This window comes from Colletotrichum jinshuiense, chromosome 6, assembly GCF_051148585.1.
Source record: "Colletotrichum jinshuiense chromosome 6, complete sequence".
Lineage (NCBI taxonomy): Eukaryota > Fungi > Ascomycota > Sordariomycetes > Glomerellales > Glomerellaceae > Colletotrichum > Colletotrichum jinshuiense.
The window spans coordinates 1,367,628-1,390,918 of NC_139313.1; the positions used below are offsets into that span (position 1 = coordinate 1,367,628).

The 23,291-nt window shown below is 55.4% G+C and overlaps 1 protein-coding gene across 1 annotated transcript; it reads left to right on the forward strand.

Moving 5' to 3' along the window:
• Positions 1–12,656: 12,656 nt before the first annotated feature.
• EsH8_VI_000350 (kinase-like domain-containing protein) lies at positions 12,657–14,275 on the forward strand (the record flags this gene model as incomplete). Its single annotated transcript, XM_083271603.1, has 2 exons — positions 12,657–13,338; positions 13,422–14,275. The coding sequence occupies 2 exons, from the start codon at positions 12,657–12,659 to the stop codon at positions 14,273–14,275; spliced, it is 1,536 nt and encodes a 511-aa protein (XP_083126777.1).
• Between the last annotated feature and the right edge of the window lie 9,016 nt (positions 14,276–23,291).

Genomic DNA, 23,291 nt, shown 5'->3' on the forward strand with positions numbered 1-23,291 from the left:
CGTATCCGTATAGTCATCATTGGCCACTCGGTGCTCAAGTGCTCAAAGAGAATATCAATATCTCCCCCAACAACGGCCCCCCGTTTGTTTCTTGAGTCATCAGCGAATTGCGGAATTTGGAAACTGGATCGTAGCTACCCTATATGGGCTAATATTTGACAATCGGGATGAGGCTGAATGGGGGGGGAAACCCCCTTCGACAACTCTGGCAGAGAACATCGGGCCAAACCCCCCCGTCCGATCCTTGACTCGATCGAAGGTAGCCAAAAGAAGAAGGAGGAAACAAACAAACAAACACCCGCGGTGCCCCCCTCGCGGCCACAGACACCGGGCGTGACGCGGGCTCTTCCTCAAGATAACCGCAATAGTTGCGCGCGGCGGGCTACATGCAGCAGATAGGGCAGCGAGCGTCGGTGGTTTCTTTCCTCCCCGAACCTTGCCATTGTTGGCCACTTGCATATTCCGCAACGCCTGACCTGAAGAGGCTGGCCGAGGGAGTGGTCATGCACCCGAGAGCTGGGGCCGCGAATGGAACAACCACCCGATCCCCTCGACGGAGTCCAAGCCTGCTTCTGCCGAGCTGAGGAAAAGTGCCGTTGGTGGCGCGAGGCAAAAGAAGCACATCGGGAGCCAGGGAGCTGCAGCCTAGAAGCTCGCCCGGGCCCGAGCCTCCCCCGCCGGTGGTTGGCTGATGCGAGGCTGACGACTTGCTCATGACGAACCGGCAGGACGGCGCAGCAGCAAAAGGCATCGGGAGGGGCGAACGCGAGGCGGCGCCGAGGCTGCACAGAAAGGTCGTTTTGACTTGACTCGCTCACGCATGGTTTTTATTTTTATTTTTATTCTACTGCCCGTATTTGGCTCCCGACTCCAACGTTCCCGCCCCCACCATGCTGGCAGGCTACCAAAAACGGGCACAGTCAAGATAATTCACATGCGTGGCACAGTCCAACTGAGCGGCTATTGGGGCCAGAATCGGGGCCTTCCTCCGTCTCCTCACCCTCCTCGAGATGATGTTCAGGTGAGAGTCAGGTGGGCGGCGGCAGGATTCAGGCTCGGCCAACACGCAGTTGTGACCTTCCAAAGTCGCACAACGACGATGGCATGACGGGGGGCCGGCTGGCCGTTTGTGCATCTGAAGTCGGACGGAAGGGAAACCCTCCACATAAAGAAGTCGCGGCTGCTTGCCGCCAGGCCCAGGGATCTCACATGCAAAGCTGCACCGAAAGTGCTACTTGTATAACGAAGGCCGCCCCCTTCCCCTTTGTCCTTTATAGGGAACTGACGTCCTTCTTGTCCTTGAGACCGGGAGCGAATTGAGTTACACATGGTAACGCCCATCAGAGTCGCAGGTTAGAGTAGACTGCAAACACCCGCCGTTTTTCAGGCCCACAACGTTTGTATCGCCTTACGTGGGTGAGAAGGTAGACGACGGACACAGGAGGAAGACAATATGAGAGAGGTGCCACGATGCCGTCGTCACACCGCGCCGGACGGCGGCGCGCATGATGGCTACAATGCGGCTTGCCGAGAGCGAGCCCAAGGTGGGCCCGTCCCCGGTAGTGCCGAACGGACATGGCGGGGCCTCAATCAATGAGGCGGACTGAGACCGGGGGCGGGGGACTTGGGACGACAGCCCTGCTGTAGCAGCCGCCTGTAAGGTCTCAGGGCGTCACCGCTGACGAGTTTGGGCCAGTGAGGCCTTCTCCGACGCCGTCGCGCTGATTGGCCGGGCTCACATTGGCCATTGGCCCCTGAGCCTTGCTTGTGTCGCACCGTGCTAGAAATGTAGTCCAAGGGGGCCCTCCTGGAAGGATAGAAAGAAAGACATTTGATGCGACCATTCATGCTAGATGATGGATCAGCCCCCATGGACCCCGAGTTCTCCTTGGTCCCAACTTTTCCGACCACTGGCCAAGGAATAGAATGTGCAGATCCGTCACCCGAGGCTCCGATCACCACGGAGGTCTCAAGGGGGGAACCCATTGGGTGGGAGCGAGCCTTGGCCCTTGGACCCTGGACTCCAATGCTCGAATGGAATGCTTCGCGTTGAATGGTTTGTCTCGGGAAAGAGAAAGATGACAGAACGGCACAACGAGGACCACGCTTGACGCAAAGATGAGGTCATTGAGCGGTCCTGGCTGGCGCCGCTTGTTCACTCGATCTCGAACTTGAGCTGCTGGTGCTGGCTCGCTAGGGATTCCACGCGGCAGTTCGAGCGTTTGTTGACTTCTTTTCGTGGTAGCTTTGATGCTCAACCCAAAAAGGCGCACATATTCTGGAATGGCATGACGATGGGGGGGTGGTGATCTACGGGCGATGGATCCAATCACGAATTGACGGCCGTCTGAAGACGTGCGACGAGACACTGGCACGGCTGGACCGTCCCAGGGGGCCGGGCAAATCGTTGGAGTCAAGCGACCGAAGCCCTCTCGGGTTGGCGTTGAACTCCCCGGCGGGTCGGTGATGCAAGGACACGGGATCACGAATTTACACGAGCTCGAAGATCTCGGCCATCGAGATGGCCCCCCAATTATCCTCCTTCCCCCTTTTGCTCCCGTGGCGGTTGGTCAGGAATCGTTACGGGCTGGCGGGTTATTTTTTTCGAGGAGGGTGTGTCCTCACAGGTAGACGGGTATGCAAATGCGAATCGAATCCTAACCCACCGGCGCAGGTAACCCGATCTGCAGACCAATCTGCAAACCGCTGACGTGACATTTCACTCCGTGTTTGATGAAGTTGGTGATGATCGATCGCTGCCCGCGGCCAGGTATCGTCATCCTCTCCGTCCCTCCCCCCCACTCGCACATCCTAAACAGCCCTGAGGGAGCATTTCACCTTGGCTCTTTTGCGACAGCGCCTCACTTATACGAGGGCGGTGTGGAGTTCACGAGGCTGTGTCCTGGAGAGCGAATTGTGAAATGGCTGTTGGATACTTCTTATTCTCCACGTCCCCACGAGATGGTTCCATTGTGAGGCGCCAATACAAGAACACACTTTTTTTTTTGTAACAGGAGCCACTGCCTTGGGTTTTCTGACAAGTGTTTCGTTTGTACCATTTGTTTTGCGGGCTGGCGCTCGTCGAAAGAACCTTCTTCACAATGATGGGATCTCCTTGCAGCGGGTCCAACTTTTGCATGGAAGCCAGGGCTGCTCTGCAGCCCGGGCGGTCCGCAATGTAGATCGAAGTGGCAACTTGAGAGCGTTGGCTTGCACCAACCCATCCATGATCCAGTCCCAGTCGTGCCCGGACTAGCCGGTGCCGTATTTGAATCTGCAGGACTTGTAGGGCGTTGTCACCGATAGAGGACAGCCCCCGTCCAACCCACTCGCACTGGCAACTTGGAGCATCCACACGGCGTGATGAACGTCGGCCCCCAACGACTCAGTTGCGGATCAGAGTTCCAGGAGTCACCTGTCAGCGATCGGCTCGCTTGGCGCCTGAAGCCAGAGGTCCGAGTAAGAGGGGGGGTTACTTCCAACTCATCGCTCAATCCCAATCTCGGGCAGTGACTCTTTTGGGGCATTGTGACAAACTGACTTTGGGTTGTTTGCCCGTGTCCAAAGTGGCGACCGTATGAAATTGATTGACCAAAGGGTCGCCAAAGGCGTCAGCACGCGCGTGTCTGAGAACAGTTCGTCAGCCCGCGACAGCATTAGTCTCGAGAGGTCTAGACCCTCACGGCGCTCAGTCTTTTTCCTCCGAACTTTTTCTTGGGAGCGCCTCGACGTCACGAGTCTCGACTTGGATCATTGCAGACCCCCTATGTCGGGATGACCCCCCAAGACGCGGCTTTGGGAATGTGATGGGCGTGGCATGGGCGCAGGGCCCTTGAGCCCAACGAGCACGGATCGACCATGACACCGCCGGCAGGGATGAACACTGCTCCTACGGAAGTCATCGAACAAAGTGTCGTCAAGTCCCTGGGCTCAAGTGCGGCGTTTCTGCTGAGTAGAACCTTCGCCCGTTCGCTAGCGCAGGGGACAGAATGAGACACTATTGGAAGAGGCAGCCGCGCTCACTTGAACTTCCCGGCGTCGACTGATTCCTGGCTTCGGTGTGGACCCCTGACGGCTGAGCCATTTCGGTCATCCAAGGCCGGAACTCGTCTTTTTGCTTCTTCGGTCAATTTGCAAGGGGGGCGGGAAGAGGATGCCGTTGACGAGTGTCCGGCCGAGCACAAATTGCGATCTTCTACTTCGCAAGCACCGCAAAAGCAACCGAAACAGGTCACGCGGGCGTCTAGTCGTCATAGGCACAAATCCTAGGGAGACCATGGGTTGCAGATCTGACTGGTTCGCTCGCGATCTGGGGGAGCCGAGGACGAATGAAAGGGGGGGGGAAAGGAAAAAAAAAGAGGAAAATAAAGGGTGTCCTAGTTCGTCACACGGCAGAAACGGTCTTCCTTCTCCCTGCGTCTATTGTTCGGCCTTGGCTTCTGGAGAACGAAATTGCCATGTGGTTCAGGACGGGGTGAGCGTTGTTCAGGGTTGCAATATTGCTTCCAGGAAGGTTCCATCTTACCGGCGGCGGTCCGTCAAGTGCAGCCGACCCTTGTCGAGTCGAGCGCCCTACGGTCGGCCATTAGCGTGCCGGCTGCTTCCCTCAATAATATCCATCTTTTGGGTGAAGCTTCATCAACCCGAGGCGAAGTATTGCGAGATGTGACGGATGTCCCGCATTGTTTTACTCTTTGTTCGCTCAAGTCGCAGGAAAATTTGATGAGCGCTAGGCCGTTCGCTTAGGCCCAGGTCCATGATCCAAGGGGGTGTGTATCATTGGTTGATTTCGTAGGGTTGCACTTTAAGGAGCGGCTATATCAGATAAAAGCGCCGGTGATATTGGCCAAACGTTGCAGTGCTGATCTCCCATGCCTTGTCAAGAAACTTGAGATGTCCAAGGATGCTAGTAGTCTTGACGAAGGGCCTCGTCAAACAAGGCAGAGGAAAAGCGGGCGCGGTGAGAGGAATCCACACTGACGGAGCTGCTTGCTTCTTCGAATCAGTTCCGGGCATCGCATGAACAGATTGGCCTGTTCAGTGGCAGGTTGGCCCGGTCTCGCGCTGTTTGAGGTGCGTTGCGAACAATATCGGACCACGTATGAGTCCGAGCTCAAGGCAATAGACAAGGCTGGATCTTGATCGGACTGTTGAGGCGACCCGTGGTCATCACTAACCTTGTCCTCACGAAGCGCGCCGCGCCCGCAATGTTAGATATGTGGTGTAGGCTTATGGAGTACTTCATGCGAGAGGTTTTTGGGCGGGAACGCAGGCACGCCACAAGAGCAGCCCCGTGGGGGGTCTGTTCCATAGCCTTGTCCACAGCCTAGCAGGCAGTGACACTTGACAGTGCAGCAAGTCTGCGTAGGCCGAGTCTCAGGTCTGTGAGCCACGGCATGAATGGCAGGGCCTTCTTGATCCTCAATCGCTTAGGCAAAGGATACATAAACATGGAGGCTAAATGTGACTCAGAAGCCCTTGCAGTCTCACCCGTTGTCGGGTGAAAGGGTGCAACATGTGTTCTTCTCCGGGGCAAGAATGCTAGCATCTGCTGCACATATTGAACCATGATCCCCAGGAATGTTGGTTCGGTTGTGTTTAGTTGGAGGTGCGGGTAGTTCGCAGAAACCTTGCCGCCGCACTTAGAATGCGCAGCTTGTCTAACATGCCTCCGTGGATACAGGAGCAGTCCTTCCGAGAGACATCTATCACATACCAGTAGCTGTCTTGCCGATTCACAGGCGTGTTAAAGACAAATGTGATGACCCCGATATCTTAACATTAGGTTCTCGATATGAGATCGCCTTCGCGACCTCAACACCTCAACTGGGCAGCCCCAGCCAAGCGCATTCCTCGAAATCATCATCACGCAGTTCGCCCGGATGGGTGCGTAAGCCCGGGTAATGGGGAAAGAATTGTGTGATGTTCAGGATGGGCCCTGCAAGAGAGACAGAGGGAGACAGGGACGAGAAAATCAAGAAAGACCCTCAATTGACCTTCATGCAAGATTGAATCGAACGCCATGAGAGACATCAGTGACCTTGTATCCTTGATAGGACCAATCGGTAACGGGGGCGGGTGTTGAAGTAAGTCTCCGATCGCTGGCGGAGATGGCAAACATCCATTCCGGAGAAGAAGCGTGCAAGAAACTTGACGAGTGCCTCTCGGCGAATCAGAGACAGAAGCACATACCCCTCCAAGCTGACAGGTTTCAAAGCACGGACGACTGCGTGGCTTCAGCGGTGAGCCTAAACCCGAAAGCACAAGAGGCATAGAGACGCCAATGTGCGGGAAATCGAACGCATGCCTAGATCGACGACCATGTCGCTTCGGATTGGTCGGATTGGCGGTTCCCAGGCGATGAGCTTGTTGATTGCCCATGCTCAGGCGGTGTGCCACGCACGCATCTTTGGGGTCGACTCAAAGTCAGCTCAGGGGGGGCACGGTATGGCTCGACATGAGGCCATAAGTTCTGTTAGCTCTTTGTTGCGGGGGACGCAGGGAGACGTTCTCGGCGGGCGGGCGCGGTGCATCTGTACTAGACAGCATCGCAAAAAGCAACGCCGGCGGTGCTTCGAACACAGTTGATCCATTGAATGGTTGGTTGGACCACGATCTTCGAGGATGATAATCATTCCATTCCTCGGCTCGGTCAAGGCGAACACTTTGTGTTATTTGGCTGCCCCACGGATAGCCAGCTGAGAGAGCATAGCATCTGTGTTGGTGATGCAGAAGGGGCGGGCAGTCCTTTGCGCCTTGGTCTTGAAGACGGGGCGGCATTTTGCCTCATCTAGATTGAGGGATCGGCGGCGGCCCTGGTTGCTGAATCCCGTTTCATAGCCGAGTCTCGCCCAGGATCTCCCTGCGGGCAGTATGAAGTGCTTTGCCCAACACAGACTCGGGTCGCAGACAGACGGAGCTGGGGCTCGTGTCGCCAATCTGCCGGGTCCCACGGCTGCTCCCTGAAGCCCGTCTCGAGCGGCTGGAACATATTTTTGGGGACGACTGGCCCGGAATTCGGACGGTATGTAGTAGAGTGCAGCGTGGTAGGTAGGTCGAGTGATGACCGACGGTCAGGAAATGCGCTGGCGCAGTACCCACACCCATTTGTCCTCTGTGGCATTTTGCAGTCCCAGGTCAGGTCTTGGATATCGCGTGTCCCGCGTCCAGCCGCAGGCAGGCAGGCAGGCAGGCTTGGGTAGTGAAGTAAGTGCTCGGTTGGCCCTCCCTTGGCTCGGTTATCGTGGCTCAGTTGCTGGCGCGGTGCACATAGTGCAGACCACGACTACGACTACGGCATTTGGCTGACTTGTTGGTGGGGAATGGAGTTAATCGTCCGATGGGGCTGACCACGACCATTGACCACACTGTTTCTTCTTTGCAGTAGTGGACACAGTTGGCGCCTGAGACTCGGGCTGGAAGGGTGAGATGATGAGATGGGGGGCAAGGATTGGAGATTTCTCAGGAGCGAGCGCTGCTGTTAGCGCGGCTGTCTCGAGTGTGTGTGCGCGTGTATAGGTAGTGTAGACAGGTAGTGTATTAGTGCTGAGGAGGACTCGGACTATCACTCAGAAGGTAGTGCAATACGTGTAATCCAGAGAGCAAAGTGTGCGGGGCATCCAAAGCGTAGCGTTGCAGCGGTTGGGACGGTTTGCAGGGCAATCAATATTCGAGAAGTGAATAAGGACCAGGTTGCAAGGACCAGACCCAGGCTCAGGACCAGGACCGAGACTGGGACGGAGGAGCCAGACGATGAGATCTGACAGATGCGTTAAGCCAGATGAGGTAAGCGTTGCCCGTGATCGATGCAGTTCCTGCAGACCGACTTTTTTATTTTTATTTGTTTTTATTTTCTACTGCCGGTAGTGCAAAAGACGGGGCACGGCGGCCTGAGGCATGAGCGCGGGAGAGAAGTGGCCAGATTAGGCACGCACGGCAGACGGCAGAGGGAAGGAGGAACAATACTGCAGTTGCAGCCACAGCTGGCCCACCTGCCCTTTTTTTTTGTTTCCTTTTTCGCACATGCACCTACTAATTACCACGACACCGTACTGTGTGTGATATGTGGTATGTGCTCCTAAACTTGCACCTGCACCTGCCTCTGCTTGCTTCCTGCTTCCTGCTTCCTGCCTCCTGCCTCCTGCCTCCCGCTTCCAGAAATGCCCCTTCTTTCTCTCCTGCCTTTCCATTATGCATTCGTATGCGGCGCCTCCCTCAATTACTGGCTCCCTCCCTCCACCCACCCCCACATGGAAGGCGAGTGAGTCGGTTAGTCAAGGGCGGGGGGAGGCAGGGACAGGAAGGCAGCGAGCACGGATTCTGTCAACTTCTTTCCCCGTGCATTGGTAAGAGACATTCATCACCAGAATCAGTGAGCACGCACTTTCACGTCAAGCACTTCGTTCCTCCAGGTGCACAGCGCACATACGGCTGGCTGACTGTCTCGCGTTTTGATACCGCAAGCGCCAGCATCGCCCGCACCTTAATTGGAAACGCAACCCCTTATACCCAAAGTGACTGCAATGCACAGCATGCTGCATAGGGAGAGACCCCTTGACGGTTCTACTCTGCAGAAAACAACAATAAACACAGCGGGCGCCATCGCCGGTCAACTGCCAATTATGTACACAAAACAATGACTATGCAATGCGACAGACATTTCAACAGGAGGAAGCAGTCCAACCCACAGACACGAGCCCTCGTGTAGTGTAGATCACGCATCGCAGCACAGACAAACTAAACACTCAGAGACACATTGCAGTAAATGAGCAACAGGACTGTCCGCTCGACCCATGCTATGGCCTGGCCTAGACTGACTTGCCTTTGCACATCATCACATCCATCGCGCTGCAAAGAACCCCGTCGAAGCCCTCTCTGTCGCCAGCCGAGATTGTCACATCGACCTCGCTGCCAATCGACCCTCTTCGATCCGAACAGTGGCATCATGGCGCGCCACACCATCAGGATGAGCAAGAGACTCAGTCTGGCACGAGTATCAGTCCCAAGAAGGACTCAAGACAAGCAAGACACAGGGTGCCAGGAGACAACGGGGGGGCGGGAGCGTTGGCATGGCATGGCATGGCAGACGTAATGCTATTGCTGCTTCTTGCGGCCTCTTCTTTGCCCTCTGTTGTGCTGGCCTGGCTGGTACCGGCGGGCTCCTCGCACTGCGATGCTACACTGCATCGCGAACTACGGGCGCTATGCTACATGGACTGAAATTGCCTATTGGGCCGGCGAGATCATCCTCTGCAGGCAGAGGGCAGACCACCTATCGCTATGCATCCTCCACATCATGATCCATCATAGCTCCATCCTCGACAGCCTCACTCGTCGGAAACTCGCGCCCGGGGACCCCTGCTCAGTGCCCCGCCTAGTCGTTACGAGGCTGCTTTACTGCAGCCTCTCAGTCTCAGTCTCGGCTGGCCAAGGACTACACTAGAACGGCACAAGACGCTGGACACCACCTCGACCAGCCTGCGCTGCTGCATCGAAATGACACACGGCGTAGGGCCTCAGGCATCACTGCCTCGCCTTCGCCCTGACAGCGAATCACGCCCCGACCAGACCCTACCCGTTCCGCCCGTTTACCGCTCCGAGCCACACAGACGTGCAGCCTCTCTGCAAGACGCATGCACCACGCGCATCCAACGCAGCGTGCGTCTGCGGTGGCCATGGGTTTACTTGCTCTCCTCCATTCAGCATTCGGCATCCAGCCTGATCACGAAATCCACTTCCTTTCCTGGGAGGGAGCTCAACCCCGGCTCATCCATTCAAACGGTCGTTCCTAATCTCAGGCCCATGTGCGACCCATGACCACGTTGGTCGCCGTCACTGGCCGGGGGTCAAAAACCCATCCAGAGGCAAACCGAATCTTCCATCGCTCGCCCTGAGCTCCACCCCTCGTTCTTCTTCCGCTGGCTGGTGCTGGAGTTGCCACTGCATCCTCTCCGGCCAAGCTGGCCGCCCGGGACGAGGCCCAAGGCCCGACAGGAACCCTTGAGGGGGGAGGTTTGAGGATACAGTGTCATCTTGGGTCTCTTGAGCCCTGTCTCCAGCTTGCAGCCGCCAAATTTGGCCCATTATCGCCCGCCATTTGCCGCGCTCGTACTCAGTGCTTTTGATGAGACAGGCCCGGCTTGGCCGGCCGCAGCGGCCCATGGCGGGCCAAAAATCTCTTTCCAGGACGGCATCAACCTACTGCGCGGGTTGTTCACTCCATATCGGAGGGGGCAGCTTCCAACAACTTCAGCCTGCACAGCCTAGACTATGGTTGGTTGGTGTATCCAGACTGGCGCAACACATTTGCACAACCAAAAGTCCCCCAAGAGACAGGCAACGCTAACTAGGCAGCCAATAACCAACCTACTTCCATGTATGTAGAGTGTGTGACTTAAAAAAAAAAAAAAAAAACCGTGAACATGTTACCAACTAGCATTTCTGCACAATAATAAGAACAATGTTCATTGGCCCGCGGATCGTAGCAGTCCTCCAACACGTCTCTGTCTGCTCACCAGCCTTTCGACGCAAGCATCCAAGCCCGGTCGTTACAGCAGCTGATTGGTTGCAACAAGCTTGAGCAGCCAATCAAGGCAACAAGGACTGCCTATGCAAATGCAGACGAGAGGAGCGGTGCAGCCACAAGACTGCCGCCGCCTCCGAGAGACCCGAATGGGGGAAGCGATGGACGCCCAGCGAGCCCATGCCAGACTCAACCAGCATTGATCCGTCACCAGCCTGCGAGGCAGCTTCTGCAACAGAAAGGCTGCCGGCCACCGAAGCCCACACTCATCCACGCCCGGACTTCATGCAAACAGCTTGCCAAGCGCCACAGGCTCCAACTCAGCTACAAGACCATGGCAGTGGACCAATCAGCCCACGCATAGCCTTTGTTGTGTCTGGGCGTCCCAAGTCGCCTGCTCACAGCGCTGTTTGGCGGGAGTCACAGAATTCTATACGACATGCTCTCCCCGGTGCTAGCAATACGCTCTACTACTATGACTATTATGACTATTGCCACGCGGCGTTGATGATGGCTCCGGTTCGAGGCACGGGGCTTGCAACAGGCCATTGCACATCGCCCGACAGGCAGACGGCTCCAAGATTGGTGGTGAAAGAAATTTGTGTCGCATTCAACCATCATTCGGGGTTTCCTCCATACCGAATCTAAATAGTTCTTGTCGAGACTGTTTTTGTTTGTCAGCGCGTGAGGCTTTCGGCCCCCCGGGCAACCTCAGCAACGCGCCTTCGCCCTGCGGCACACCAAGAAGGTAGGGCAGCTTGAAGAGAGAGGAAAAGAAAGGAAGGTAAGAATGGAAAAATAAAGTGTACATGGTCCAGTCACAAGTCACAGGACACGGGTATTGCCTTGCTCATGACGCCGTTCTCACCAACATTACCTATGAAGGGAAGGGCGAGTAGAACAGAGGAGCAGAGACCAACATGAGCACAGGGCCCTCCTCATTCACCACCACCATAGAAGTGAAGGGCAAAGAGCAAGAGACAGTCTGTGTTCCCTCGGTCAGGGTCGTCCCATGCGTGGCTAGGAGGCGGCGACTCACGCACGCCCCGTTTCTTCGACAGCCATCGGCCATCCGTTTCGTCTGACACGCTCAGCCAGTAGCCATGGCAGAGCAGGGGTAGATGGGGCACGGCTGGGGGTGATGAATGAGAGTAATCATAACAGAGAGAGAGAGAGTGACACCGCGCACACCCACACCCTACGCACACCCACTCACACCTCACCCCCCCTTGGGACGGCGCCACTTTACCTGGTGCGTCAGATAATACATGCTCGTATATTGCGCAGAGTCGCCAATCAGCGATCCTAGTGTCACCTTAGTGGCCGCCCCAGCGAAGAAACTCTGCTGGTCACTCGTCCACCCCTCGCCTTGCGCCCACACCCGCTCTACACGCCTCCCCCCTCTTGCACCAAGCCGACTCTCAGGCCTCAGGCCCTCAACTCTAACCCACTGGCCCGCTGCTCACGTCGAACTCAAGAATAGATGGTGCATTAGTGGGCCCATGGCTAAGACATGGCAAGCCGCTCATCCCTGCTCTGTTAATGTCGAAGACGACAGGGGTGTCCTTGAAGCCACCGGCCATGGTGGATGCTCCACGCAACACACCTCGACAAGGGTACGTAGACGTAGCGCTAACATCATTTCGCCTCGTTCCTCGTCGGTGGTGGCAGTCATTATCAACCACCCATATCCCACCATCGTGCAGCCGGCAGAACGGACTTTGGACTTCAACCACCACTCTTCTTCACGCTCCTTCCCGCCGACCTCTTTACATCTCCTCACGACCTTTGGGAATACTGATCACTCAGTCGTCCTTCCACAACCGCCCAAACGAACTCCCCTCACCGACCGCATCGCGCTCTTCCATCCCCGGCGACCAGCTCGTGTTTGACTCGTTGACTCGACGTCTGCACCTTCGATATCTTACACGACCCAAAAAGGATTCATTCGACCCAAAAGGCCACAGGATATTTCCCAGGTTTTGCTTTTGGTTTTCCCAGGACATTTCCAACCCATAGGACAAGGCCGTTTACTATTTTCCTATTATTTCTCTCCGTTTGGATCTCGCCTTCGAGACCCAGCCCAGACCACCAGAGAAAGGATTCCCATTTGGACCCGCAAAAATCATATAACATGCAGCATGTATCAGGATTTGGCTATCCCACTCCTCCCGCGTCGCCGGTGTACGACAACACGAAGTGTTCGATCCAACAGCCCATCACACCACCCCACTGCCAGGCACGATACATCCCATTAACACCGGAGGCGAGACTTGGAAGATTCCTTGAGGGCAAGTTGCAGTTGACGACCATCCTGGGGACTGGCGCGTATGGCGTCGTTTACTCCGCCGTGGATGTGAAGACTGGAGTCCGTTATGCCGTCAAGTGCCTCAGCAAGTTCAACCCAGATGGAACCCCATTGGACCGTCGACAGGTTGCCTTCCAGAACCGAGAGATTCGTCTGCACTATTTGGCTTCAGCCCACCCTAACGTGGTGTCGATGTTGAAGATTGTTGACGACCCGGACTGCATCTATGTTATCTTGGAATACTGCCCGGAGGGTGACTTGTTCTTCAATATCACCGAATGTGGTCAGTATGTCGGGAACGACGATCTTGCCAAGAGAGTCTTCCTTCAGATCCTGGATGCCGTCGAGCATTGCCATTCTCTGGGAATCTACCACAGGGACTTGAAGCCGGAGAACATTCTTGTTTCGGACCAAGGACAGACTGCCAAGCTTGCCGACTTTGGCCTCGCAACCTCATCCGATCGGTCAGAGGACTATGGATGCGGCTCTACATTCTACATGAGTCCAGGTAGGCCTTTCACTCCCAGGAACTTTCCTATTCCTCCATCCCCCTGAACACCACTGACATCTGCCTCTTTCCCTCTTCTATAGAATGCTTGGACCACTCTGCCCGGAGACCCTTTTACTTCTGCGCCCCCAATGATGTCTGGAGCCTAGGAGTTATTCTGGTCAACCTGACCTGTGGACGCAACCCATGGAAACAAGCCTCCTTTGAGGACTCTACTTACCGGGCCTACACCCGGTGTCCGGAGACCCTGAAGAGCATTCTCCCAGTGTCGGATGAACTGAACGACATCTTGGGAAGGATTTTCACTCGCAACCCGGATCAGAGGATCACCCTACCTGAGTTGAGGACCAGAATCCAGGCTTGCTTGAGATTTACCATCCCGGCGATGCCGTCTACCGTGCTCCCGACACCCCCAGCTTCGCCTGAGCACAGCACCGAATACGTTACCTGCGAGGACACGATTGTTGAAGACTACGACAACGCCCTCTCACCCGCCTCGTCTTCCTCGGACGAGGGTTCTACATGTTCATCCGACGACGGGTCACTTACCTCGAGTGGCTCAACCATCGACGACCTTGACGAGGAGTTCCTCCAGGAACAACAAGAGACAATGGAGTCTTCATACCCTGCCCAAGGATACGAACCAGAGGATCCCAGGACAGCTTTTTACCACGCGCAGGAGTTTGTCCCCCAGCAATACACCGGACCCGTGTCGACGCCAGTGGCTGTACAGGAGCCTGTCCGTGTTCATATGCCCGCACCTGCTCCTATGCCCACGCAGGTTCCAATGCAGGCACCCAGTTGCCCGCCCAAGTCCTACGTTCCGTTCTGGTGGGGAGATGTGTTGAAGTATGCTCAGCAGGCCCCTGCTATTCACACACATGTACCCTTCCATCACCAGGTCCCAATTTTTTCGCACCTCCAAGGCTGCTACTAGCCTACCTATATCCGTTACGCCAGGCCCTGGAAGAACTATAACAACATGCCATGTTGCCAGGAGGCCCTCGCGAATCATTACGACTAATCACAACAACGTTTTCCACATGGAGTAATCCATGGAGGATATCTAATCAATCATGAGATACGTGGACCATTTTACCACTTGGCTTACCAGCCCGGAGAGGACCTATCGAAAAGCTCAGCAAAAAAAAAAGTCCGGAACTTTGACTCTTCTCCCTACAACGGCAACCTACACACTTACTGGAGCCGGGTGTTTTGTCTTACTACGTTTGTTTTCTACTTTTGTTATTTTTCAGCGCGGAGTTGGGATAAGGGAAGACGTCAGCGAGGATGTGGGTTGATTCTCTTACGGCAGCTCGGGAAAGCATATCTGGCGCAGTAGGGACACCAAGAATGGGTGGTTGGAGTTTTTTTCTCGTTCCTTTTTTTTTTCTTTCTCAACGGAGGCAAAGCATTCTATTCTAATGCATAGCTCGGTGCGCAAGCACTTAGGAAGAGTCGTTTCTTGGATCGGCTTTTTTTTTCAACATTCGTTAGATGATACCATCTTTGTTTATCTGCCCTCGATTCTACATTGAGGGGGCATGGTTTTTTTATTATTGGAACTTTTGTCAAAAAAATTTGGGAGGCCAGAGGAGTTGGATTACACTCTCGGCGAGAGAGGAAAGATGGTTTAGACAATACCTGGGCCAAGAACCCACGATCCGGCGGCGAGTGTGTTCGCGCGTGGAAGAGACTCGGTTGAGAAATTCGACTAGAGCTGCAAACGGGCAGGAAACAGCAAAAAAAGAAGAAAGCTGGCGTCCACCCAACAATGAATACAAAAAATATTCAAAGTACCACCACCACAGATCCTTCAATCTCTCTCTCTTCAGTGACCATCCTTGATACTATCGTGGACCACACATTGCGCCTCTTGACTAGAGCTAGAGCGGAAGGACGGTAGCGCCTAGACGTTGCCAGAAGGAGTGGGTATCGGGGAGGGATGAATGTCACGGCTGATGGTGAACTTTCTTTTCCTTTCCTCTGCCGGCAGAAACTTTTTTCCTTCTTCGACTTTGTTTCCCTTCTAATGCCTCGGAAGGGCTTATTCCAGAACGTCTCGAACTGTTCCCGCCAGGGTTACAAAAGAGAGGCAAGGGAAGGGAATAAAAACCTTGCACAACTATGAAGGTATGGTCCTTCCCTGTAGAGAATACGACCCCCGCTCCCCCACGAGTTTTCCCTCCCTCCTGGGTGTTAAAGAAAGAAAAAACAGTGTGAATCTTTTTTAAAATTAAAATTTGATTTTCCCACCCTTTCCATCCACCCATCCATCCTTCCCTTTGTTTAATCTTGGACTGGAGAGAATCAGGACCCCCTTCATGTTGTTGGGCTGTCCTCCTGTGACCATGGCTCTTCCTTGCTTCCAACGAACCGAGAAGTGCGACTGAGCCGAGTGACATGCCCCCCAGACACACCCACCATGGCGGATCGCAGGGCTTTCGTCACAATCATTAACCTGCTGCTGTTGGTCACAAACAACGCCCCCACACAGCAGGCTGCAGGACAGAAGGATGGAAATTATGAAATGATAAGCACGCACTGGGACGGCAGAGACGGGTTGCGACTGACTGACCCGGACCAGGGGGAATGATGGATGGGGGGGGAGAAGCGAGTGACGATTTGAGTGTGCAACAAGCAACGACACGGCGCAGCACAGTACCAAGCAAAGCACGTTCCAATAAGATCAGACAAGGTTGGGAGGGAGGGCAGGGCTGTCGAAGGTTCCATGGAAGGGCGGTGATTGGACGGTGGGTGACATGGGAAACGGTCAGCGTTCGCCCTGTTTTTTTCTTTTTTTCTTCCTTTTTTCCCAAGGGGGGGTGGGTAGGTGGTGGGGGGAGAGAGGCAGTCTTCGATCTCTCCGGTCAGTCGTGGGCACCGAACAATGGTCCCCCTACCCACCATCTCTCTCCTCTTCTCTTCCTCTCTCTCTGTGTGTCTATACCATGTGTGCATGTATGCCTCCCTCTCCTTCCGGGTCAACCCCTACTATTGGAGAGTTGATCCTTTTTTGGGGACAAGGGTGGGGATAATTGGGTTCATGAAAAGAGGGTTTTGGGATGAGACAATCGAAGCCCTGCGATCATTACCCTTTTTTTCTTCCTTCCTTCGTTATTGTTCCTTGGTTCTTTTTTCCTTCTTCCCCTCTATTGGTTTAAGTGGATATGGACTGCAGCATGGATGCGGATACTCTCGATGGAAAGGAAAGGAAGTAAGAAGGTTGAGCCCGGGTCGGATTCAGGCTCGTGCCAACCGCCCCAAATCGACCGATGTCATGTAGTGTGTGCTATGAAAAGTGCGAAAGGGGACAGAGTTGGGCCCAGAAAGGCTGGGGGAGCGAGCGCGCGCGCGCACGCATTGGATGGGTAGTACCATACCTACCTGCCTACCAACCGTAGTGCACTTTACAGAGAGAATGCGTGTGCGTTGCATGCTGTCCTTTACGCCGTTGTCACATTATTACGCTTGCGGGCACGTAAGGTAGGGACGCCTCGGGCGCTGTGTGGTTCAGGCATGGAAGCCGCATGTGCATGTGTGGGGGAGGAGGGTGATCCATCCATCATTTGATGGGATGTGCCTTGGGAAACAAGGAGTGAGAGCTTGCATTGTATGCAGATGAAGTGTATATGTGGCTAGCCTCCGCGCTAGGGCGGACATGCAGGCAGGCGTGTGTTTTCGGTCAGGGAATGGTTCATTTTCGCTCTCGCGAGGGGGGTTGCAATGGGGGGGAAGGAAAGGTTGAAGGCGGGTGGAGGAGGAGGGGGGTGACTGAGCCGGACCAATGCAGTAGTTTGGTTTCTGTAAGAAATGTTTCGGTATGGGCTGATGTGATGGGTGGTGCGAAAGATGGAGAGACAAAAAAGAAAGAGCATGCGAGATGTTTATTTTGGAAGCGTATTGGGATGACATGTCCCGTCTTCCCGTCCAGCCAGCAAGGCGTTACCGGGGGACGAGATGAATCATAGGGTCATGATTTGAGGGGACACCACGCGAGAAGCTGAGGCCAAGGGAGAGACATAGAGATACACACAGAGAGAGAGAGAGAGAGAGACAAGATGGGACCAGAAGGAGTTAGCCTATTAGCCTGCCATGTGTGTGTGGTTGACTTGTGACGACGACGGACGACGACGGGTTGGAAGGGTGGTTTCGCCCGAGTGGCCTTACCCACGATCGGAAGATGGTAAGTGGTTGGAACGGGAAGCAGCTTGGTGCGCTAGCAGGCTGAAGCGCCCGGCCACACGATTTGCAGCAGAGCCGGCTGCTTACGCCTTTAGCATGCCGAGTGGTGGTCTGGTGGGCATAGGATGCTTGCCGATGGGTATCTGGCGCCGGGCTTCGTGTCCCCGTCCCTGGAGCGGTGGGTAGGGACGGGGCATTGAAGTCGACTGACCGATGGGTGGCTCCGCGGCTCAGCCCAACTGTCCAGCGAATGTGTGGAGTTTGGGGGGGGGGGGGGCATGGGAGAGGGGACTATGAAGCGGAGGCGGCGTCGGCGTCGGCGGCGACGGCGGGACCGGGAGTGGTGCTTTAGATGTGGAGTCAGGTTTCTTTCCTTGAAATGCGGTGTGTAACGTGTTCCGTCCAGTCGCCAGTCTGTTTCTGATAGAACGGGGGGGAGACAAAATAGATGGCACGAGAAGGAGCTTGAGTTCTCCGACGGGGTTTGGTTCTTAGAAGCAAACCAGGTCCCCGTCCAAGGGCTCCATGCATCCATCCAACTTACACCGTCGCCCCGTTCCCTGAACCTCCTCGCCCGCCTCCCCCCCTTGTCCCTCAACCCTGTTTGGGCCGTGGTTGATCGCGAACGGGCTGTTTCCCTGGGGGCCGGCGATGGGAAACTCTGAAGGCCCCGTTTCTCGTTCTGACAGCTCCGGCCAAGCTACGGGTTTGACTTGTGACAGAGTTTGACCGCGTTTTGGATTCGAAGGGGGGCCCAAATGGGGAGGCAGGGGAGTTATTTGCTGCTGCGGGTTGTCGATCATTGGGCACGTTCTGGTGGGTGTTCCTTGTTTGGGTTTTTCGACGTCGCCGTCGTTGTGGGCTACATACAGGATTCAATGCAAAGGGAATGCGGAAACGTTGGGCTTGGGACCGATGAGTGTTTTTTTTTTTTTTTTTTTTTGGTTGCTGCAAGTCAGTTAATGGAACCGATATGCCAGCTGGCCCGCGAATAGAGCAGCGGTGAGCGAGAGGTCTAGACCCGGCACAAGGTGTGGGAAACACGGCTGAGAGGCCCGACTGCGAGTTGTCGAGGTTGCAGGTGGCTTTGGGCTGCGTTCTTGGTCATGATTGGATATCTTCTTCGGCCGGGGGTGGTCGGTTTTCCGACCACCTGCATTAAGCTGGGCTCTCGTCACTTTTTTTCCCCCTTTGCCTCTGCCAGCTCGCCTGCAGCAGCTGCATCAGCAGCGTACCGTATTCCAACTCCAGCTGCGAATGCGATGGGGGCGTACAAACCCCATAGCCAACAGCCAGGTGTGGACTCGAGACTCCTCTCCGGCACCTACTCGGGTGAAGTGGGCTGCCATTCTTCTGCGCCGGCAGTTGAAGCACTGGCTCGGGTGCGTTCCAGCGGCTGGATCCCATTCACCATCTTCGGATGACACCAGACCTAGACCGCTCTTGCGCATGGCGCATGACGATGGATATTGGGCAGCACGTATCTGCAAAAAGGGCGCCAGAAAGGTCGGACATATCGGGTCTTGCTTCTCTGCAGAAGACACACGGACGAGACCAAGGGATAGATGAATGTGCATGGATCGAGATGCAGCGAGCAGGAAAAAAAAATGGCGACAGTGAATCGAGGCCAGCCGCAACGCTGCATCCAAAGCCTCGAGGGTTTGTGGAGTGCGGACAAGTGGCGCCGCTATAACGATCGGTGGTGCTGCGATGCTGGGTCCCTTGGAGAGACAAGAGAGGGAAGCAAGGGAAGCAGGGTGGTCTCTCTGAACGTGGCATCTCGATGCGCCCATGTGCACCGCATGTTGGAGCTCGTGGGCAGCCCGTACGAGCACGACGGGGGCTTGAGTCGTCGTTGTCTTGGCTGGCAGCGCGACGCATAGGTAGGTGTGTGTGTGTGTGGTGATGGGGCTGAGCGACAATCAATCATCGACTAACTACGTCGGTCGTCTGTCTCAAGGTTTGAGTACAGACAAGGCCCGCCCGCACGTTTACGCACGTCCCATCGCAACGTCCACCGTTCGATAGCGGTGGCAGGCATCCTCCTAGGACAGGAATTCGCGCCCGCCAGAGACCCAATGGTGCGATGCTGGGTGACGGATACGGAAATCGATCTAGGTGTTGAGACATCGCGTGTCGAGCATGCCAAGAGGAGGTCTCTGTGTGGGTGGTGGTGTCACCTGGAATCGATTGTAAGAAAGCCAGGAGTCCGTGTCATCCAAGACACTTGGTTTCTTTAGCAACAAGCAGATGTTCACGTCATCATCGCGATGTTGGTGGATCATCGTCTCGTGTCGTCTCCCCCAAGCGCCGAGATAGATCAAACGCATTGCACACACCTTGGCCCTCCCTATCGGTGGCGAACTTCCCATAACTCCAACTTTTTGGCTCCGGGGCCCCCGCCGGAGGGTGTCGTCTCTGCACGGACGGGGCCGGCGGTCCATGCCGGGGACTTTCCCACGGAGGAGGGGGGAGGGGAAACCACGAATCACACAAAAAACTTGAAAAGGTGCCGTCCCTACCGGCAAACGATAAGCTTGGCATCAGTCTCTCCGAGTGGCGAAGGCATGAGAATATGGAGGGTGTCAGCCAAGTGAGTGGATCCCAAAAGCTATGCTAATTGTTCTCCTGCGAACAATGCCCTTCTCTCTCTCACTTCCCGCCCATCCCGTCACTAATTGCATTGTGATTGCGTCGCCATCGTCCCTTAGACCGTGCCTCAGCCGGCCAATCAAGTGTCCAGGCATGGCAATCAACCATTACATCTGCCGTTCTAGTTCGATGCCCCGATTCTACCTCGCCACCCCGATCTCTAGACGAGGAGAGGGCAATGCCCGCCCCTCCCCCCCTTCAGATCGTCCATCCGGCTTGCACCCCTCTCCCGGCTTCTGCACCCGGTGATTTATTCCCAGGAACTTGATGTCGGGCCCCGTTTCGGGCAGTGATCTTCGGCGTGGGATGGCACGCGTTCTCTGAGACTAGTGGCGGGACACTTTCGCTTTGGTCGAGAGCATCGAGATTCCGGCTGAGACAGGGCAGTGATGGAGAAACTGGGGGAGGCACACAGAGCCACCGCAATCTATCGAATGCGCTCTTCATACTCAACTGAGGCGCACAGAAAACATCATCCGGGATCGTTGTTCAGGATTGGACAATGGGTAGCGCTCACATATCTGCCGAGGCTTTCAATGTCTCACCCTTGGAAGCCAAGATCAAAGATACTCAATCGACGAACACGCGAGGTCAAAGATTACCGAGAGATCGCTACTAACCCGTGAACGGAAGAAACGAACCAGACATCTTCTCCTCGGAAACATAGTTGCAAAAGTGGTTCAAAGGTGCCTGACCAGTCATCATTCCAAACACACTGCAAATCCCCTCACCCGTCACTAGTACCTAAGCAGGTGCCGTAAAGGGGTTCTGACGACCGTTGCCTCACTACACAACTTGACAACTTGCATTTGCCCTGAATTGGTCCTAACTATGTGCTATGGCCCCCTCTGACAGCCGTCGTCTGATAATCTGTTGGGGGCTATGAGGTCAACAATTGGTCCCGCATCTAAGCCATTCCCGCGCCCCCCTCCCCTATAGAAATGACCAATAAGCAACGCAATGCCTCTGTAGGGGCCAGAAAGCGCACGACATCGCGGCCAAATAAATCCGGTCGGGAGTCAAGCCGCAAACGCCGGCATGATGATTCTCGTGCCGTGGCTGGTTTGATCGGAGCGGTGGCTTGACATGAATCTATCCGTTCGCTGACAAAGTGCCCGGCAGTTAGTAATCTCATCTTCTACTGATCGTCACCCCCCTCTGGAATTTCGCTGAAGACGGCACGACGATCAAACCTCGTGTTGACGAATGGCTAGCCGTTTGCGAAGTAGCTCCGTGGGATGGTCCACGCCTGTGTCTACGTCGCTTGCCATTGTCAATAGTCTCGTATCCGTGCCCAGTGAACGACAGGCAGCCAGACGACGGTCCCCAGGCCATGGGCCGCGGGAGGGGCATCGCAGAAATCCCCCGACAGGGTCCTTGTTCTCAGCCAATTGACACCGTGACACCCCCAAGTGAAAACCGGCGCACGGTACCGCTTCCCTTCTAAGCTTTACCAAGCCTTGCCATTCCGCCACACTAGCTGGCCTAGCGTGGCACTTTTGGGACCGTATAGGTAAGATATGAAAGGGACCGGGAGCGAGCTACTCGCGGCGTCAAGTGGCCCATGCGCCTCCGTGCCGGCGTAGGAAAGAAGTCTGGCACGCCTGGTTGGCACGTCCCCGGGGCGTTGAGGCGGGCCCTTGGACGGCGGCAGCCTTCACTCCCCCGATGCCCGCCCCGTGCGGCCGGAGGGGTGGAGCCGCCAAGTGCTAAAAGACATCAGGTTGTGTGGTGTGGCGTGGCGGCCACCCGATTACACGTTCAGTGGCTGTTTGCGGTACGCAGCCTTCGTACCAGAACGGTCTGGAACATGCTCTCGTACTAGACAGAGCCACCGCCACGAGAACATACCTGGTGCTGATGTGTGTTAATTGCCGGTGGCGCCAAGGCAGGAGTGGTTTAGCATCGGCGTTATTAAGACGGTTCGGATTCGCGGGCACGGGGCATTCATGGGTCCACGGGGAAGAAGCCTGATGAATTGGATGCTTGTAAAGGTTAGAGGTAGCACTGTTCTATTCTGTGACGTCTTGAGAGTAGACTATTTGTTTCCCACTATCCACTATGGTACGTAGTAGGATCGGTTGGTAAATGCCGTCTGGTTATTGTGAAGCGAACGTTGATCTGGCACACCATCCCAAGATGATGCGACAGTTAGCTGGAGCATGTGTTGGGGACCGCCAGATGAGCTGTGCACGCACTCACACAGCAAGCCACCAAGACCAAGGTAGATCTTGGTGCTTGATGGCTGACGAAAATTGTAGGTATGACGATTGCGATCCCGTCAGCTCGGATGTGGCTGAGGACCCCTACGCCCTGCCAATATGTCATGGGCTATGAAAGGGGGCCTCATTGAAGTCATGGCACGGACGGAATAATATCCAAACTATGACGCCTGGCGTCGCAGAGGCCACGCGATAATCAATTATCTGAGAGCATTTGAGTCATCGCAGACTCTCACTGCCGAGTTCAGGTTGTTGGCAGAAGCGGATCCCGCGCGCACGGCGTCAAGGCCAGCTTGTGCGAGTTGAAGAAAGACAGGTCATCGTCGTCGTCGTCGTCGTCGTCGCCGCCGCCGCCGTCCATTACCCGGAATTGACTTTCTGCAATTATCACGATTAATGTGAAGCCAAATGCCATGGGGCCGTCTTCCCAGATCCTTCTTCCTCACTTTACGCCTTACTGAGAGTTTGGGCCACCATGACTCGTCTCAACACTTGCCACTACATCCACGCCGAGGCGGCGTGGTCGTATCCGGGAGTGAGGGTATCCAAACTTTAAGTCTTTTCGTGGCTAGACGGCCTAGACGATTGGGGTGGGAGATGGGTGGTAGATGGCAGCACGCGCTCGTCGCGGAAGGCGCCGACGTCGCGTGTTGTGAATTGCGAGGAAACGAGTTCGGCATCGCGTGGTCAAGCGTAAGCAACGAGAAAGCCAAACCTAGTTTCCTGAAAGGGTTGTTCGCTGTTGTTCGCCACGGTTCTGGGATGGTGTTCCCGTCCGTTGGCTTGGCTGATGCGGCGTAGAGTTACGTGATGTATTAGCGCCGTGAGAGAAAGGCCATGGTGGACTGGCAGGTTGCCCATGGAAGATGCACTGGGAATCCAAGTTGAGCTGGG